Consider the following 19,583-nt stretch of genomic DNA (forward strand, 5'->3'; position numbering starts at 1 on the left):
GGTCCTTTTATATTCCTACTAAGAATGAATTTAAGCACTATTTTGCTTAATCTTTGCTTTATATTCTTGTGTATTTTATTTGGTAGAAGTTTATTTCTGTCCATGAATACACTAATTTTTTAATAAATTCCTTTTCAGAACCAGACACAGAAGATATGCAGAGTTAATTTATTGTATTATTAAAGAAGCAGGGTATTTTGAAACTGGAACCCAGCAGTTGAGCAATTGGAAGACTCAGGAGATAACATTGTTTACCATACATCTGAAATATTTGTATAGTATTCTACTAGTTGGTTTAATTCTAGGTTTTTTTCTGTCATTCAGCAAATTTCTATATATTCCATGTAAAGACGTTCTTTCTGATTTTGAGCTTCTTTCTTCAGAAATTCTAGTAGCAACAAATTCCATAGTTTAATGTGCAGATAAACTTACACCTTCTCTGGGAAATGTATAAAGCAGAAGATGTAGATCTGTGCTGCTAGACAGTGAGAAGGATGAGACCAAGACATGTTGCGGTGATGAGTAAATCTGTGTATAATTAATGCTGTAAGTTTTGTATCCTTCAAGAAACACAGGGCTACAGAATAGCAAATGTCCAGCTCTTGAAACAAAGGAAATCACCTATTGAAGTTCTGTAGGCTTAATGTCCTAAGGGTAGAGAAGTAAAAATAATCCTAGACTGAAGAAGAATAGAAAGTTTTCAATGCCTGAGGAAATAGAACTAAGAGAAAACAGGGAATGGATTCCATGTTGGGTGCTGTTTTCTGATCAATGGAAGCTTTTGAGAGTGAAAGTATATTTGCTTTTCATATATATATATATGCATATATATATAAAAATATGATATATATATATAATGCATATATATATGTAAAAAAAACCCTCTATACACAAGTGTGTGTATATAAATATAGTGCATGTGTAATTACTGTCAAGTTTGAGATTATCTTCAAACTGACATCAGCTGGCAGTAGGTCCAGTAAATCTCTGCCTTTCTCCCATTCCCGTGTTTGTGTGGGATGTGGGGGTTCAGGAGATGCCCTTGTGCTCCAGCCGTCACTGCCCCATGTTTTTCCTTTCTCATCATCTGGTTCTTTCGCATCCTATTCACACTTCTCTGTTGCCCAGAGAGAGAGGCGAGGGGTGGGTAAAACGCAGATGTTTGCACATAAGCTGATATCCAGTTTGCCTTGATGGCTTCCATCCTTAATTTATTGTCAATGTTTTCTGTCCTCGAAACAAGATGTTTTAATACTCTTCTGAATAGCTTTTCTATGTTGGTTTAAAAATTAGCTGTCTATTTAGATTTTTTTTTTCCTTTAAATTTCTAATCCTGTTTTAAGTCAAGGGTTCTTAAGCATCAAGTTAGCTGTACTGTAGATCAATACTGGCTTGCATTGGAAGTTGGGTGGAACATGAATGATGAGGTTCCAGTTTGGCTGAAGGTGTAAGTCTTTGCATGACAGTTAACAGAAATAACTGAGGTGCTGAAAAACAAACAAAAAGGTTTATTTGTGATGGCTGGCAGGGTCTTTTTCGTTGGTTGAGTACAAAAAAGGAGGTGCATATTTGTAATATTTGAGAATGACAAAGCTAAAATATTGCTGGGTGCAGGTGTTCTGTACCTGGGAGAGTCAGATCTAAGGTTATTGGGTTTTCTAGTCTGCAGAGATCTTCAGTGTGCAGGTGGGTTCAGCAAATCATACATATTGCCTCAGCAGCAGAAATATGGTACATACACTAATAAGTAATATAAAAAGGAGTAGTAAACCATGTCCTTTAAAAAAAAGAAAAAAAGGAAGGAGAAAGGTTGTGATATTTTTCCTTTTTAAGAGATAAATGGTATAAAGAAGGAATGAATGAATTATTGCTTTGTGTGGTTAAATTCGTGGCTAGATGTTTGAGAGCAAATGGCTGAGGCTTCTCGTGCCTTTTTGTTTTGCTTTAAGTGGCCCTTGAGAAAGGTATTGTGATGAGTGGAGAAGCATATGGGAAATCAGCTCTTCCTTCCCTAAGTTACTTGTAGGGTTTGTGGTCAGATATGTCTCCTTTAATGATGATAAATACCTGACCTTATATCTTTGGATTTTTTCAGCTCTTTACATTTCATGCTAGAAATTCCATTGCCCTTCATTTAACAGCGCTAGTGGATAACAACTCTTACATTTGCCTGTGATTGGGAAAATATATTCTTAAAATTGTTTATACATATGTTGCATTAGCAACAGTAGCCAGGTTTAACCTGACTTCATTCCAGTGAGAAAAAAATCTAACCAAATACTTAAGAAGTTTTTCCGAATGTTGATACATGTTCAATTTATTTTAGTCTTGATATGGCCTAAAGTTGAAGTATTTTTATAAAAGCTAAACAATGCCAAATGCATTTGGCTGAGATCAAAAGCCAAATCTATTTGTTCTCTTTCATCTTCAGTGTTCCATTTCCTAGGAGTATGACCTTAGTCAAACATCTATTAAAGTTTGCTTTTGATCTTACTCCCTTTTTTACAAAAAAGAAAAAAGTCAATCTTTAAAATTTTCTTCCAGAGACAATCACACTATTGTGTTTTAATGCTCCAGCAGTGTGTGAGTAAATAGGATTCTCTGATGTATGTGATAGAATAGTGGTTAAATGGGACAATCATTTTTGTGTCAGAGACAAGAATCAAAAGGAAGCATTCTTCAGAAGCTGTTAACTGGAAAAATCCCCCCCAGGTCAGTGGAAACACGTTAACTGGTCAATGCGCTGCATTTTTTGGTCCTTTGATGAAAATGCCTTGTAATTTGATAACAGGTAGCTGTTCATTTGTAATACAATTTTCTCTTCACCAGTCAAAGCTGCCTAGTGATTAATCAGTAAAAAGGTTAATTTTCCTCTCAAGTATGAGCAGTTTAGTGGCTTTTTGCAAGAAATAAGGACAGATGAGATTGTGGATATTACATCCTTTCTTTCCTGGATAGAATTAGGAAGGTGTTTCTGTAAGTTCCTGCACATTAGGGCAGCTTCACTGTCTCGCATTCACTTCTCAGCTTAAGTCAAGTGAGTAGCTCTTTCATAACTACATATTAGCTCCTAAAACTACACAGAGGAGTAAAATTGCAGTTAAGATTTATATTTAACGTAGTGAACTGGTCAATTATTAATTAATCCACATTAACTATCCTATTAAACCTACTCTTAGCAATGTAGTGCAACTCTTAGAGAAAACTCAAAGTATATAGTAGATAACTACTGAAAAGATTTATTTAAAAGCAGTATCTGTGGAATAAACAGAATGTATCTATCTAATAAACTATTAAATTGACAGATGTATTGCATATTAAACATCTAAAGCCAAGAATTAAATGTTGGCTGGAAACACATCTGAATATTACCTAGATAAGTTTGTAATAATATATAATACTCAACTTATCAATGTGGGAAAAAGCCTTAAAGTAGACTTCAACCTCTCAGCTGTAAAAAGATAGCTGCAAAAAGTACAATATTAATATTGAGAAAAGGCTGATGACTGCACAGTATAATAATTTTAAAGGGACTGCTTGCAAGGGGATATTTATATAATGTAGATTTCTGGAAAAAAAAGATGAATAGATACATGCAATATTTTTTCTGAATTGACTAAAAAAAATTAAATACATCTTGGACATAATTTACATTGAATATATTTTTATTTTTAAATTAAATTTAATTAGTTTGAATTAAAAAATCTGAGAAGGTATTTTAAGATCTGAATGTACTTTGACTACTGAAATAGTTGCACAAAACCTAAGCTAAAAATGTTTGTTGCCATAGTTTTAGAAGAAAAGAAACTGCTATACTGATGCAAGCTGGGGAGTAAAGACCACTAGAGTTTATCTGTAAAGATTTGCAAGGGCAAAGAGAATATTTGCATCATTTTAGATTACTTAGTGTTTCAGTTCAGTGACTAAATTATTCCCCTCCTTTAGCCTGCATTGGGCAAGTTAATTCGGCTTCACCAATGAGTAGACACATCCTTTAAGATTTTAAAAGTGGTGTAGTTCATCTTCTGTGTGTTATTTTTATTCACCACCTGGAACAAGAAAATAAGCTTCCAGTCAGTTTCTCAGCTTTGAAAAATTTTCTTTACCTTTCACAGCATAAAATAGAAATAGCTATTCTGCTATGATTTCATAATCAAGGGATATACTAAACCTATTGGGACTCATTTATTTGTCTCCTGTGTTATTTGTATAAGCAAATGTGCATGAATAAGCTTCAAGAAAAAACTATATGAAAGTAGGGTAAAAAAGGGGAGATCAGAACAATCAGAGGAAAAAATGCTTAAAAGAAGACAAAGGTACACACTCCTCTGTAATAATGTTCTGCACAATCTCTACTGTGTAATCAATACTCATTAATTTATGCCCCAGAGGAAAATACAGCTCCTTTGTGGTTCTTTACCTGCAGTCTAAATGTAGCTGGAAGTTAAATCTGGTTTCTCCAGCCTGTGGGTCCCTCGTCTTTTTTCCTTTGCAGTATCAGAAATTCATGTATCTGTCGCGTACTTGCAGAAGGTGCCCAAAGCAGCAACCGAGTTTAGACGCGAGGAAGTGTTTGGGCAGCGTTTGCTGCCCGACGTGGGGTTCTTGCCTCACAGAAATTGCATGAAAGCTTTTCCTTCCCAGGTAGGGCAAATTGGATTGCTGTCCAAACCCTGCTGAAATAAAAATAAACTAATCTAAAGCATCTCACTTTCATTCAACAGCCAGAATTGGAAAGTGATTATAGGTCTTGGAAGAATATTCCATTAATTTATGCTCTTAAGTGATGCTGCTTTTAAACTGAGGTTGTGCTAATTAAATGACATTTGGAAAGGAGTGTGCGGGCTCCCTCTTTTTCTTTGCTTAGGATATTGTGCTTCAAATAAGCATAATGTTTTTGTAGTTTTTATGAATTGGCCACAAATTTCTCAGCTTTAAGTAACTAAGAGCAGTGTTATCATAGCATTCAGTTTCTGTTCTGGCAGAGGTCTTGAAAAATTGCTTATGCGGAAGAAAAACCGTGTACGGGATGATTCTACGAAGTTGTGTAAGTGGAGGAACCTCATTCACAGAATATTTTTTGCAAGCAAAGTTTCTATGGTGTGACTGCCATCTTGAGTAAAGAGGGAGCTCACTGCTGCTGTTTGTAGTTGGGTTAGTAATAATGTGAAATTAGTATTTCCTTGGTTTCAGTTCACTGGAAACATCTGGGGAAAGTGTGGAGTAACATTTCTCCCCTCCAACCCTTCAGTTCCTGGGACGGGTTGGGGAAGGGACCTGCGCAGTATGATCCTCAGGAGCCCATAGTGTTGGTCAGGCTGGCCCAGCTGAAGTGAAGAGCGGCCCACAGGGGTAATATTTTAGCAATCCAGTCTCTAACTGCAGCCCTGATCTTGACAGTATTTTGAGGTTTCATCTGAAAAACTGTAGTACGATGAATTCATGGAACTCAGTATTCACTTAAAATAACCACTTTTTGAATTGTGATTTGAGGCAGCTGGGGCGTCGCTGAGCTGTGGCATCTGATACAAATATGGTATGTTCCAATCACAAGTAGGAAGTAGCTTGAAATCACTCCTAAAGATATCCGTATTCTCAGAAGACTTTCCAGCCCAATTAATTTTACAAACTCAAGAGATTTGTGCCAAGTCCAGATAGGCTTTCAGACTTTTTGGTTCTTAACTGAAGGGACCACCAAAAACTTCAGCAATTTCCCCACCATTACCGCGTACGGACAAGTGCTTTATAGCCACAGAAACTGATTTAACAGGAAAGGAATACATGTGGACAAAAAGAAAAACAACCGATAATTCTAATTTCAGATGGTGGCACTTGCACCGTGACAGACTTCTGTGATGACCGAGAAGTTACAGGATGTCCATGGTGATTATGAGGGCTATTAGGTTTAAATGTATTTATAACACAATTTCAGGTTCCCATGAGCCCAAAGTGTGCTCTAAGGTGGATAACGAAGTCCTGCCATCAGAAGCTCTGAAGCCCCAGAGAAGGTGGCCATTAAGCCCTGTGTGCACGCGGGGCCTTGGCTGTGTGTGAGCTTTGCAGGCCGTTGGACAGTCCAGCTTCTTTTGAGTCAGACTCAAATAAATCTGAGACTGTCCGCCTGGGGGATGTTACTAGATGACAGTGCCCGGTGCTGGCCGGGTGACAGTGTGTGCCAATATCCACGCTTGTCCTCATAATTAAAGAATTATTGAAGTTACCGAAGCATTCCTGCTCTGCAGGCTCTGAGGTCTGTGTCAAAGGTCTATTTTCCTTTTGGGGCTGATGATAACCACCTTTGGATTCTTTCTTGTGGCCTCTGAATATTTAGCTCTTTGGAGCTAACTTTTTTTTTTTTCCTGTAAATGGAATTATTTTCTATGTTGTTCTCGGGGAGGTGATTTAACATGTTTCTGATTTAGTTTTTAATTTTTCAAGTCCTTATCTCAAAGATTTGTAATCTTTATTCCATGACAGCATTATGAAAGCATAAGTGGATAGTTTGAGAATTTGGATTATTATGAGCATTAGTTTAACCCGTCTTATCCTTACTGAAATCTAATGCATGAACTTGTCACTCTTATGATGTATGAAAACACTTCTAAAGTATATCCCATGGTGTAAGAGTTTTCATTTTATGTTGAAAATTTTCATTGACATGACTAAAATTGCATCAGATATGCACAGAAGAACATGCATATTATCTGTACAGAGTGATTGTGATCTTTTCAACAATAATTCAATGGCTGATGTTATCTGTCTTGTGTATGCATCCATCTTCTGAAACCTGTAGATCAAAAGTGGGGTGGTCAGTCAATCAAATATACAGAGGAAGATAAAGGTCACAGTAGTGCAGCATACTAAAAGTATTACGCATTATGGTCTTGACAAATCATTCTCATGGCATAGATTGTAAAAAAGAGCAGGAAATGTCACAAAATTAATCAATTCTCATGAGACATACTGTAAGAATGAAAGAAAAAAAAACAGTGTAACCCTCTCAATCCTCTTTGTAGTTTTGATTTTTCTGTTTCCCTCCAATAAGGTAAGCTGCCGTTTTGTTTGACGTAAGATACCAGCTACCTTTTTGGATGTAAGCAATCTGTAAAATACATAGATGGGTATTACTGTGTATCAGTTTGAACAGGAGCGTTCATGTTAACATAGGTTTACGCATGAATTTGGGGTTAGAATTCAGTACACTTCAAATTAAGCCTCTTGGGTTTAGACAAGAAATCTGACAGGTCTTCGGTCATTGTGTCTTCATGTGGATCAAGGACAGGAAATAGCTGAGGTGCAGGGACTTGGTGGAAGATGTTCATGTTAGAAACATATCCAGTCCTTGAGGTGGGTATCAGGGAGGGTAAGATCAGGCTGTACAAAACACAGAGTTTATAACTGGGGTGAGAATCCTGAAGACTAGAGGCAGACATGGGATGAGAGCATCCGAAAAGCAAATTCTACCTTTTCTTTTAAAGTGAACATCCAGATTTTTAAGTATCAGGACTTTTGCTACTGCCTAAATATGTGTGAAATCAGAGAATGACAACCTCTTACTACTGTGAATTATTCCGAGGAGTGGCAGGGATGTTTGGTTCTAATCTTGTTTATGCTCATGTGAACTTTTGCATGAAATTATATTTTAGAATTAAAATAAGGTGAGCAAGCACACAGTGTTAAACAGAAATTAGTAGGATTGCAACACCAAGCTGTCAAAATTTCAGAAACGTTCGTGCAACCCTAATTCAGATCCCTTGAGCATTTGGCAAAGTCTTCAAATTGCATTATCACATACTGGTTTTTTTCCCCAGCATAACTGCCTAGTTGATGATAGAGAATCGATTGACCTGTGGGGGAAGCAAGGTTGTGTGATGAAGAGACCTGTCTGTAGGTCTGTCCCTCTCTGTCTGCTGCAGAGGTGGAGGCTGTGTAGGGAATAAGGGGCTGCACAAGGGCAAAGAATAAAGTCTCTCAAGTAAAGGCTGTGTGACAATTCAGTGTGAATTGAACTGACTGGAGCTTCTCTGTGGAAGATTAATTTCCCACAATTGCTGACAAATACGCATAATATTTGTTTGGGTTTTTTACTTCCTCAATAAGATTATTTTTCCATAGTATAGTTTCTTCACATTTTAAAGTGGTGATGTTTAAAAATTAGGCCACTCAAAAATTTTAACCGTTGTCTGAGATGTTTTGCTACGGATGATCGTCCGTAGTCTCTGAAGTTTCATTAACTGCATGTGGTTAGAGAATTAGTCTTTATTTTCTCTTTCACTCTGAACATGGAACAGAATAAATACTGTATAAATGCTTGCAAATTTTCTACTGTAAAAATATTTTTTCTTGTTGCAAAATGGGAGAGAATATAATTTTAAAATATGGTTGTATTATCAGAATGGCTGACTGTAGGTATCAGAACAGATGAAAGAAACTCAGCTGCTGTAATCCATTTCTTGGCTATTGACTACGTTTCAGCTTGGCAATGTCAAATGGATGGAGCATGGATTTCAGTCTGGGCTCCAAGTGTGTCCTGCCCAGACCCGGGGTGAATTCTTGCACAACTTAGCCCATGATAAAGCTTCATGCTATGGTGCTTATTCTGAAATCCCATCCTCTGCCCACAGCGGCCAATTACTCACTAAGTTCTTTCCTTACACTCTCTCAAATGTTTCATATTGTTGGATTATTATGATCTATCTGAAATGGTAGCTGGAGCATCTTTGAACAACCATTGAAAACAGAACATGCACCAGAGCTAAAACTTTCCTGCAGTTTCTGGTTGAGTCAGTTGACCGAAATGGAAAAAGTCTGCAGTAACAAGACTTACATGTTTAGACCTGTCTCCAAACTGCTTTAACACTTTGGTCATTTCAATGTTCTTATTCAACAATTTGGTTTCACTCTCCATCATGTTAGTAGTTGGATTTTACCTGTTTATCACTAAACAAGGATGATTCTGTTCAGCTACAGAGAAGCCTGCACTTTCTGTTGTGAATGTTTAAATTTACTAGTACATCCTTGCAGGCATTCTGAAAATGTAAAGTCCATTATATGCATTTATTTTTATTCATTTCCCTGTTGCAGAAAATGGGAAAGGAAGTGTATCCTTTTCAGTCTTCCAAGGCCTAATTTATTGAATGTTTCAGAATTGTTTTCACTGTTTGCAATATGGTATCTCATATTAACATTTCATACTACCAGATGTTTCATTATTCCTGTTTTAGCACATCATACTTGACCCATAGCCGCTTTGAAAGCAAATAACAAACAAGCCAATGCACAATGCTTGACTGTTAGACTGAAATAATACGGCAAGGCTAAACTGGTTTTCATTTTTCCTTTTGAATATTATTAATTGCAATGTGTTGACTGTTAATTTAATTAAATGTTTTGTTTTACTATAAGACCATTCTTCAGCTCACTGACTCACCGTTTCATTTAATTAATTGAAAACCTCGAGATTTGATTACTTATAGTTCTCCTTTAGTTAATTTACTTGTTCACAGTTCTGACACAAAAGCTTTCAAACTAATATGAAAGGGGGGCACAGTCTGACTAATTAAGGAACTGAAAAAAATAGCTGTAGCTAGAGTACAAGATTAGCAGATACTCAGGGTCACCTTAAAATGCTCCGAGTCCTTGTATTCACCATGAAAACTCGATTTTCAATGGCTGGACATTAGTTAAACATGGAGGATTCACTTGCATGCAAGACATCCTGGGTACCTCTGGGTGGGAATGTAATTAAGTTTTAGTTTCTGATGTCTCCAGGAAAGTATTTGCTAATCAGTGATGTTTACTTGAGGCGAGAGACACTGTCCCCTTGTCACCTAGTGCTCTTGGAAGCTGGTGGGTTTGGCACTGCCGTATAATGGGAGACTGGCCCTGAGGGGGGATACACAACAAATGACCTTGGAGTTGTGATCTTTGGGCCATGCATTAAAAGTGCCCGGTTTTGTTGAAATAATTCCTGAGACTTCAAAGAGGAATAATTTTCAGCAGTCTTTGTATCGGCATAGGGGACATTTGAGTAAACAATTAACCATGAACTTTAATAGGATGCAGACAAGGGATGGAAGAGCCTCTCAGGCCTTCGCACCCTCTCAAGTACCTTGGTTTTGGGACCAGAGGATGAGTTCAGTGGGCCCAGCCCTCACAGAAGCAGCCAAGCCTCACAGCACATCCATAGAATCACTGAATAGTTTGGGTTGAGGGGACCTTCCCAGCTCCCCCAGTGCCACCCCTGCCATGAGCAGGGACATCTTCACCAGCTCAGGTTGCTCAGAGCCCCGTCCAGCCTGGCCTGGGATGTCTCCAGGGATGGTTCATCCACCACCTCTCTCGGTAATCTGGACCGGTGTCTCAGTGTAAAAATTTTCTTCCTCATGTCCGGGTCTATTCCATCTCCAACACTCGACAGCAGCGGCTCTTCCCCAGAGCACTGTGGCGTGCTGTGTTGAGTAGGCCGAGTATGGATCAAAAAACCTTAATTTTAAAACTGTTTGGTGCTTAGGTACATTTTAACTGCAGCTCAGAATATAATTGCAGAATTTTTTTTCAGTGCAACCTGAGCATTAAGCCTGGTCTTTCGTGTGTCCTTGAAGGGTTATTCCGGAGCTAAATTCCCGTGTTGTACAGCAGAGTTATGCAGACTTGTCAAAGGGAGAGTAGACAGTGTACTGACAAAACCGAAATTACGGAATGAAGATTACTAATGGCAGTTGGTTGTTTTGCCATATGCACGGTGCAGATGTACCTGAGCGCACACCATCACAATCTGTTATGCACTTGTAATCAAGATGCATCTATAGAGAGCTGACCCAGAACACGGCTCCGAGGTTCCTGCGTTAGTGCTGATGTGTCTCTCTCAAAGTTCCCCACAGCTCTGCATTAGCCGCTGTCTTTGGCCAAGGCAACTGGTTCATGGGCTGCTGTGAGCAGGACCAGCTCGTGGTTGCTATTGGATAACAGCAGTTTTGAAAAGAAATCACTGCAACCATGATGAGAGTCGTGCTTTGTTGTCGTTAGTGTTGTAAAGGTCGTACGTGTTTGATAATGAGCGGTATATAGTTTATTTCCTGGGTGTGTAGTGATTATTCACAGCTGGCAGAAGATAGCTGAAGAAAAGGAGATTTAAAGTGTTAATGGAGAGAAAAAAAACGGAAGCTTTGAAGTATCTAATCCAGCATGTCGCTTTTCCTAGGGATCCTTTTTTTTTAAGGTGAAAGGAGAGGAAGAGATGTATACATTACAGCAGTTTTCAAGTACATTTTTCAAAGTGAGGTACTCTAAGTGAGATTCTGCTGCTGATAATGATTCATCTGAGGGGATGGAAATGATTCTTCAGTTCTTTGTAGATCTTTAGATAAGTCAGTTGAAGAATAGCCTTCTTTGCCACAGCTAGCCAGAGCTGAGTCAATTACAGAAAGGAGTTTTATTAATAGTTAAATTAAATAGTAGCTTCAGTATGTTAGCCATGGCAGTAACCTTAATTGAAGATTATGCCAATGGGTGATTTGCTCTACGTTTTCTTCCATCATTTCAATCAGTAGCACGCCCTTACTGCTGAAAACATTTGCTTTAACCTCAATTTTATTAGCTTTCAGAAATGCTGAAAAATTAGTACACTGTTTCTAAACTGCCTCATACAGTCAGATTCTGGGACTTTTACTGCTATTATAGTTCGAGTAAGAAATTGTATAGACTGGGGAATAAATGAACGAGAGTATAAAGACTTTGCTGATACTGAGCTTATGCCTGACTGCCCAGGATCTTCAGACTGTCGGGCTTTCTGCATCAGGACTGTGCTTTACTCTTTAAACTTTTAATGCTGAAGCAGAGTGACTTTGGTGTGGCAGATGGCACAGCATAGATTTCTGATACATCACTGTTTTTTGACTGTTGTCCTTATGGCAGCTGTGTCTGGCTAGGGAGTTCAAAAATGCCTGACAATAATTACCTTTCATTTCTGCAGGCAGCATCGTGGTGATTTTGGGACCGTGTATATTATTTTTTGTTTGTTCCTTGATACCCTTTCTACCTTATGCTCGTGATACAATTATTCAGTAGAAGTTTATGTGGTTTGTTTGGTTCGGTTTTGTTTGTGTGGTGTGTTGGGTTTTGTTGTTGTTTTGTTGTTTTTGTTTGTTGGTGGTTTTGTGTATTTTGTTTTGTTTTTGTTATACAGTGCCCTGGGTAATTTTTTGTCTTGTCTTTTCACTGAACATTTAACTAAAGCTCTGAATTCACTTTCCATTCCCTGTTTATCTCCTTATGAATAGTTTCTTTACTCCTTTGTTTATTTAAACTAAATCAAGTTTTATGACTCACAGTATCAAGAACCTGTATAAATATTGAGCCAGATGAAAATATTTGCTGGGATATTGGTTCATCTGTATGTATTTGGGTGCATATAAATGATAAAAAGTTATGATAAAACCGTCCATGTTCAGACTCTGTATTTTTTGTAACCTTTACATAAATATGGATTCTTTGCAAGTGTATTAGAAGCATAAAGTGAAAAGAGAGAAGGCTGGGAGCGGGAACAGGTTCTGAAAATGCTTTGGTGATGGTTGGGATAAGGAGGAACTGTGCAGGTGTGCAGGCAAATCACACAGGTGCCTGGAAGTCTTCAGAACAGCAAATTCCTCAGAAGACTTGTGCTGGTGCTTGTTTTTTTGAACTTCCTGAAAATAATGTGAAATTCAATCAAAGAGCAAGCTCACTTCCTTTCCCTAGAAAAAAAGTGGAAACATTTATAGATTATTTCATCTTCTCCAGAAAGTGTGTGAACAGTTTTATCTTTGAAGATGTATTCTTTGATGGATCAAGTGTGAGTGATGTCAGCCAGATAAGTTGTTAAAACAGGAGTTAAAACATCAGGATTTTGTATCTGCCTGATTAAAATAAAAAAACACAAACCTTTAACATTTGCAAAAGAACTTTATAAAGGGTATTAGAAAAAAAAAACAACAAATAACAAGTGAAGTACCGTTACTGTATAGTGATCTTCTGTATGAAGTGAGGACTGCATTAAATGACCTGAAAGACAAGATTGTTGATGTTAGTTTGTGGACTTACTTTTACATATTTGTATTTAATGTACCTTAAGAATGAAGTTGCTGTAATCTTTCATGTATCAATGCCAAAGCAGTAGAACGGTATTTGTTGGTCTGCAGCAGTGCTCTGGGAACCCGGGCTGTGCAGCTGCAGGTTGGGTTGGTGAATGCTGAGGGCCCTTGGGCAGGATGGGAGGAGGACAGAGGTTTGTGTGAGTCCCCTCTCGTCACCTGTCATCTCCAACCTCCTCATGTCAATCGGGAGTATTTTTGCTGAAGTCGACCAAATTGCTGTAGCCATGTGTGATAATGTGTCCCTCCTCCATGCAGTTGGAGTCTGTTGCTCGCTTGCTTGCTTGCTTACTTAAGTTGTATTAAAATAATGAGGACTTTTGTGAAGCCTATTGTGGGAGCAGCAGAACTAATCTAAGTGTCCAATTCATAGCAGCTTTTGAAAGAAAGTATTCTAATTTATGAATATGTGGCAGTATAGGATGTGAAAATTATTAGTTCACTTTAATCAGTATCTAATCTCTCAGTAAGCAGTACTTTGCAGATTACTTAATTCTGTTATGATACATGATATCACTGTGGAGTGATAGAACATGCACCACCAACAAAAATTCATGGGTTTTGGTAACTGCAGTTCAGTGATTCTGTGGAACTATTGCACAGTTGATGACAAGATAGCTGGTACGAACTATTTAGCTTGCTTTTGAGCAAATGACAAAAGCAAGTCATACTACACTTGGAGGAAGACAAACCCATTTAATCCATAACTGAATGAATGAACAGTTACACCAGAAGAGGTCTTTTGGTTACGTGGGCTTATCCCCTGTATTTTCCTGCAAGACAGATGAACTTCAGATAAGATATTTTCAGTCGTATCTTGCCCAGAGTAAAAGTAATTTTATACTGTCTGGAAGAAAATCTGATCTCTTACCAACCATTTAAAATGCTAAAACTTTAAAAGTTTACTCTTACAAAAAATTATATTGGGAATCTAAATAAAAATAAAATAATTATGATAATGATGGTAACCTGTAGCCTGACACTTCTCTTTTACCATTGGAAATTAATTGATTTTCAGTTACTTGAAAATCTTCTACCACGAACCCTCCATAATTCTGTAAACTTGTTCTGATCTTGATGGTCTGTTAAAGGTGGGTTTGAGTCTGTAATTACCCATATTGTACTTTTTTTAACATTTCCAGTGTCATTTTCCAGTAGCAATAATGTTAATCCAAACCAACACATCTCACGAGAAGACAAAATAATATTTAAATATGTAATGAATTAGTAGAGCATTGATTGTTCCATGTTAATTGGCTTTGAGCTGTTGAAATTGAGGAATGTATCTTACTAGTGTACTTGGAAATTTTGTAGCAGCTAAATAAGTCAAGCAGAAAGTGATCAAAGTGACAAAATGATCAAAGTGACAGAAATGATATTTAAAACTATAATCAAAAGGATTACCATTAAATAAATATTTCTTTGTGCTATAAAAAAAAAACAACATGAAAGAACTTTAAAAAAAAATCCTTATAATGATGTACTGAAATAACTCGACTTTAAAATAGTGTTCAGAATAACATTACCTAACTGGACTACGAATGTGCGTTGAATTTATGTGACTTATTCTCACTGAAAGGGAGTGTTTTGTTCGTCATATTTTTCAGTGCTACCTCATATGGAATGTTATTACATTTTGTTTCTATTTTTGCAGGTCTGACAGCGGCTGCCATGGCAGAGGCTATGAAGTTACAGAAAATGAAACTTATGGCAATGAATAGCCTGCATGGAAGTGGAAGTCAAAATGGAACAGAATCGGAAAATGAAGAGCTCAACTCTAATGCGGGTAAGTAACACTGTGCACATGGGCTGCAGGGGAGCCCTGAGCACCTGAGTTTGTGCATGGGACACAAAATCAAAAATCTGTCTCAAAATCTTGTGCTCTCTTTTTTGTGTAAGCTTTGCTCTGCCAGTGTCAAATCAAAATCACCGCACCCATTCCTCCAACATTCCTCCGGTTTTCCTCCTAACAACCACCTTCATTTCTTTTATTTGCGATATATTGTTGAAGGATAGTTTTATTATGTTAGAATACAGGCATTTTAAATTTTTCCCAAAGTATCTTTTTAGTAACAAAAGACTTCTCTATTGGCAATAATACAGTGAGTCTAGAGTTCTCCTGTAAATGATGGAAAGTGTCCAGAACATCAGGTGGTTGGTACTCATTGTGAGTTCCACAGTTCACTGGAGAAAAGCAAAGTAAGGAGTGCTAAATCACCAACTTTGAGGCTTTTCTGCATTTGGTTCTTTCCTTGAATGGATGTTTGTAAACCACAGGTATGAAGGAGAGTCATGATAAACGTTTGTTGTGTCCCACCTGGCTGCAGTGACCTTGGGTGGGTGGCACTGGCACTGAACACATGCTCAGTGTGTACAACTACATAAGCATTGGGATAAACTTGAACTGAAGTCCCCAAGTCCCAGCTCCACAAGAGTAGGGTTCAAAGTTTATGGATCCTTTGAAGAGCATATCTTCTTTATTTATTCTAATGTTCGTTTCATGTGAAAAGATTTTTACTTGGATAATGTAGACAACCTGGAGCAAGATGGATCCATTCTGTTACAGAAAGCGGCTAAATACATACTACAATAACACCAGGTTCACTAGGGCTCTTTTTGTTTTTTGACACAAGCAATCCTACAATACATTCTTAGCATTTGGAAACTTAAGCATCCTTTGTTTTCATTTTCAGTTCAAGAACACAGGCATTGTCTGATCCCTCATTGCATTCACACTTCTCTGAAGTCACACATGCATCTCTAAAGACGAAGCCACTCTTACCAGTTTGCTTGCTTGCATGGTGTATAGTGTATATGCATTGTACCATCAAGATGCTAATTTATTAGACCAATAAAGCAGCAGCTGGGAGGTCTTAGACTCATTTTTTTCTAAAGGAATAACTTTGAATTCATGACAAATTATGCACAGAGCAGTCTTTCCAAAAGTGGTAGTGCCTTTTACTAATTCTGTGTACTCATCTGTATTGAAGAAATCTGGCTTCTAATTCATGCGTTAAAGCCTTCCCCAGCTTTCTGGTATGTAGGATATGTATTTCTTATTTACCTCTCAGACCCTAATCAATTAGTGCTTATTGAATTCAGAAAAAAAGCAGTGAAAATTCATATTTAGTTCGTGTAACTCTTACAATCTGTGTGTAGTTCAAAGTGAATTATGGAGTTTCATGACATGCTAAGAAATATGACTGAAGACAGAATTCCTACAGAGAAGCAAGGAAGCTTCATACAGAAAAAATGTAGGGTTAGTATTAGGGTTTTTAAAAGCTGCTGTACAAAAGCTTGTGCTAATTCATAGCTTGGTGTGTTACCTGATATGGCAAAATTTGTATAGTTCGTATGGGGAGAATCTAGAGTACATTAATATTATTTTAGGTACCTCATTGGCAATTTTTATGGGGGATTGTCATACCAGCATTTCGACAATACGTCAAAAGTTTGCATATTCAATGTAAGTTCTCTGTGGTTTAGCAATTCAATGAGTTCTACAGCTGACTCAATTCCAATTTGAATATTTGGAAGAATTTCCACTGGCTTTAGCTGAAGTTACAGCGAGGCTCAAGGATAAGGATATGGCGTCACTTGTGTAAAGGTCTTTTCTCAATTCTTTCCTCTTTTCATTGCCTAATTCAGTAAAATTGCCAGGAGCAAATTTGCTGAATCGAGTGCCAGTGTTGCTTGCAGATAGATACAGAAATTGTTAACAAAAAGAACTACTACTAATCATATTAAAATCACATTTTCCCCTCTTTTTAGTATCTAAAGTGCCAGCAGTAGGATCATTTTTGTAGTGCATAGTTTATCTATTGGAGGATAATTTTTTAACGTTTTACATTGAGCAAGTACAGCAGAATGTGTCAAAAAGGGAAACCAAAATGAAAGGAATGTAAAACTCGAGTATACAGTTCACTATATAAAATAACTGAAGAACTGTCAAATATTCACTATAGAAGACCCACTGGAGGCTGAGGTAGGGCATGAAGAGACTGGGCATATACATTTTGTACTTTGATTCACTGTGAAGAGAACACTGTGATAATTCTGTGGGCCTGAAACCTTTACCAAATGTTTTGTTCCAGACTCTTACAGTTTAAATGACTATTAAAAACAAAATCAGGATGTGAAATGAGAAAGAAAATTGAATTTTGAAAATTTTTTTACAAAGAAGAGGTAAAAAGAAACGGAGCAAAGGAGTCAGAGGCTTCATAAGTGAGAAAAGCATTTTATTTTAGGAGAGAGACCTACAGTGTCTTTGATTTGAGGTTGTGTTTAATAGCTTCTGTAATGGCTGCAACATGACTCCGCATCTAGATTTCAGCATGAATAACAACCTGTTCGTGTTTCATTTAGCTCCAAATGAGAAATTCTGTCTTTTATTGTTTTAGGAAATTAGTCTGTGTACTATTGCTCCTGGAACTTTATAATTAATCACTAAAGGTTATGGCTGTGGAGAGTTTGTGGGAAATAGATGTCTGAATGATTATAACTGTAGCTGTCAAATCAGAAATATAGTTACACAGAGCGGAGGACCTTTTGCTTCCTTTGTGGGTTTTTTTGGTTTTTTGTTTCTTTTTTTCTTTTTTTTCTTTTCTTTTTACTCTAGCAAAGACTTGAATGGTTGCAGTTTTACCTTAAAAAAACTAAACAAACAAACAGTTGGTTTTTTACCTTAGCATTACCCATTGTCTTCCTTTGGTGAACATAAAATACAATGCCACTAAATATTTCACATGAGGATGTGTGCCTTCCTCCTCATGCCGTAGTCTGATAGATTAGTGGTACAGTCTCTTTTGCTGTTGCTGGTTTTGAATTAAAATGTAATCGATCAGTATTAAGTCCTGAAAGCTTATTGCCAGATTTTTTGGAAGTGTGTCATTATATACAGGCCATTAGGATAATAAAAAAGTGGTGAGGATGCCTTGTCATATTCATTTCAATGCCCATCTGTATCTGTTGAAGTCAGTATGAAATAATTGTGGATTTTCTTTTTTAGTAATGCCTCAAATGTCACCTCTGTAGTTTCTTTCTCTGTATTTGTGCACCTTTGACGATGGAAATTTTTCAAGAGTTTTGGTATCTGAAGCCAGAATTCGTGGTATCAATTTACAACCTGAGCTCTAACTCTCAGGATCATTGACTGTATTAGAAATCCCCAGATACTGTGTTGTCCTCTAGGAAATTACAGATGTGGAACTGAATCTTACAAATGTATCTGAGGAAGTAGGGAGGAAAGTGTCGCCTCTTTTCCTGCTTCTGGCCCAGCAGCTGTGCTTTCCCATCAGGCCCTACCTTATTTTTGTGACATCACAATAATCTCAGTGATAGTGGAGTTTAGTACTGGAATATTCTAAATAACTTATGTTAAAAAACATGCTGCAAGATACAATACTGAAACTGTGAAGAAAAATATGTACCCCCCCCAAAAAAATCATGTGTTTTTTGAAGTAATGCATTAGTTCACAGTGCTGTGAAGAATGTTGTTATACATTTGAACATTAATGGCCTTCTTCCACTCTCTCTGCAGAAGAGAAAAAGGTTTTTTTGCACCTTCCTACTCATCATATGAAGTGTTGAAGCAAACTTCTCAGGCACTGGAAAATCTCCTGTTTAATCTGGCACTATAGGTTCTCTGGCCCCATAGTCCAGCCAATCTGTTCTTAGTGTCTGTCTCCATCTTCTTGTAGGGCTTGGGAAAGAAGGTTGAATTTAGAAAACGATGTGGTTGGGGACATAGGTGTCTGGAAGTGGGAGAAGTTACATCCCTCTGAAATTTCAAATTCCTGGTGGCCATAAGTCTTTTTAAGTCCTATATTCCTCCTTTTTGGCTACTCCATGTGAGTCCTTGGAGGTGAGGTGGAGATGAGGTCGCCATAGCCAAGGAAAGTCATGCTGTAAATGATAATGACTGATAACATGTGCCAGGAGCAATGTGGCCTTTCATATTCCACTTTGGAAAATGAGCAAGGTCAAGAGTCGGAAGCTGGCAGCCGAAGGCAGGTGTGCGGGATGTGTGTGCGGGTCTCTCAAAGTGCCGCCACAGCACCGATTTTGTTGTTCTATAGAAATCCCATAAACAAAGCAAAACCTCTCTGGTTGCGCAGAAGTATTTATGAAGATCATCTGTTTCATCATCATGCAATACTAATGTTAGGCAAAGCGTATTCTGGAAATTAACATATAATTGCCTAGGGAAATTTGAAACTTATTTGAAATCGGAGCTTCTTTTTTTAATAGCATGGCAGCAGGTAATTTGTACAAGTGTGTGATAGAACTGAAACATGAAGGATAGATTGCAAAATGCGGTATTGGTGATATTATCGGGATGTCCTTTAAGGATGCTGTGTTACCCAGCAGAGAAGGATCAGTGCACAGCAATCCGCGACAGTACCTGTTTGTACAAAACCTCAGTGCAAAGAATAAAGCAGTTATTTCCTTCTG

At 37.6% G+C, this 19,583-nt stretch overlaps 1 protein-coding gene across 1 annotated transcript in view; it reads left to right on the top strand.

Moving 5' to 3' along the window:
* DACH2 (dachshund family transcription factor 2) overlaps positions 1-19,583 on the top strand; it is a gene marked incomplete at both ends in the record, with an annotated part of 249,493 nt that overhangs the window by 150,729 nt on the left and 79,181 nt on the right. Inside the window, one exon of the mRNA XM_080352352.1 lies at positions 14,785-14,916. Within this exon, the coding sequence (XP_080208478.1) occupies positions 14,785-14,916 (132 nt within the window). The remainder of the gene's footprint in view (positions 1-14,784; positions 14,917-19,583) is intronic.

The sequence above is a fragment of the Nesoenas mayeri genome (assembly GCF_963082525.1).
Source record: "Nesoenas mayeri genome assembly, chromosome: 13".
Taxonomy (NCBI): domain Eukaryota; kingdom Metazoa; phylum Chordata; class Aves; order Columbiformes; family Columbidae; genus Nesoenas; species Nesoenas mayeri.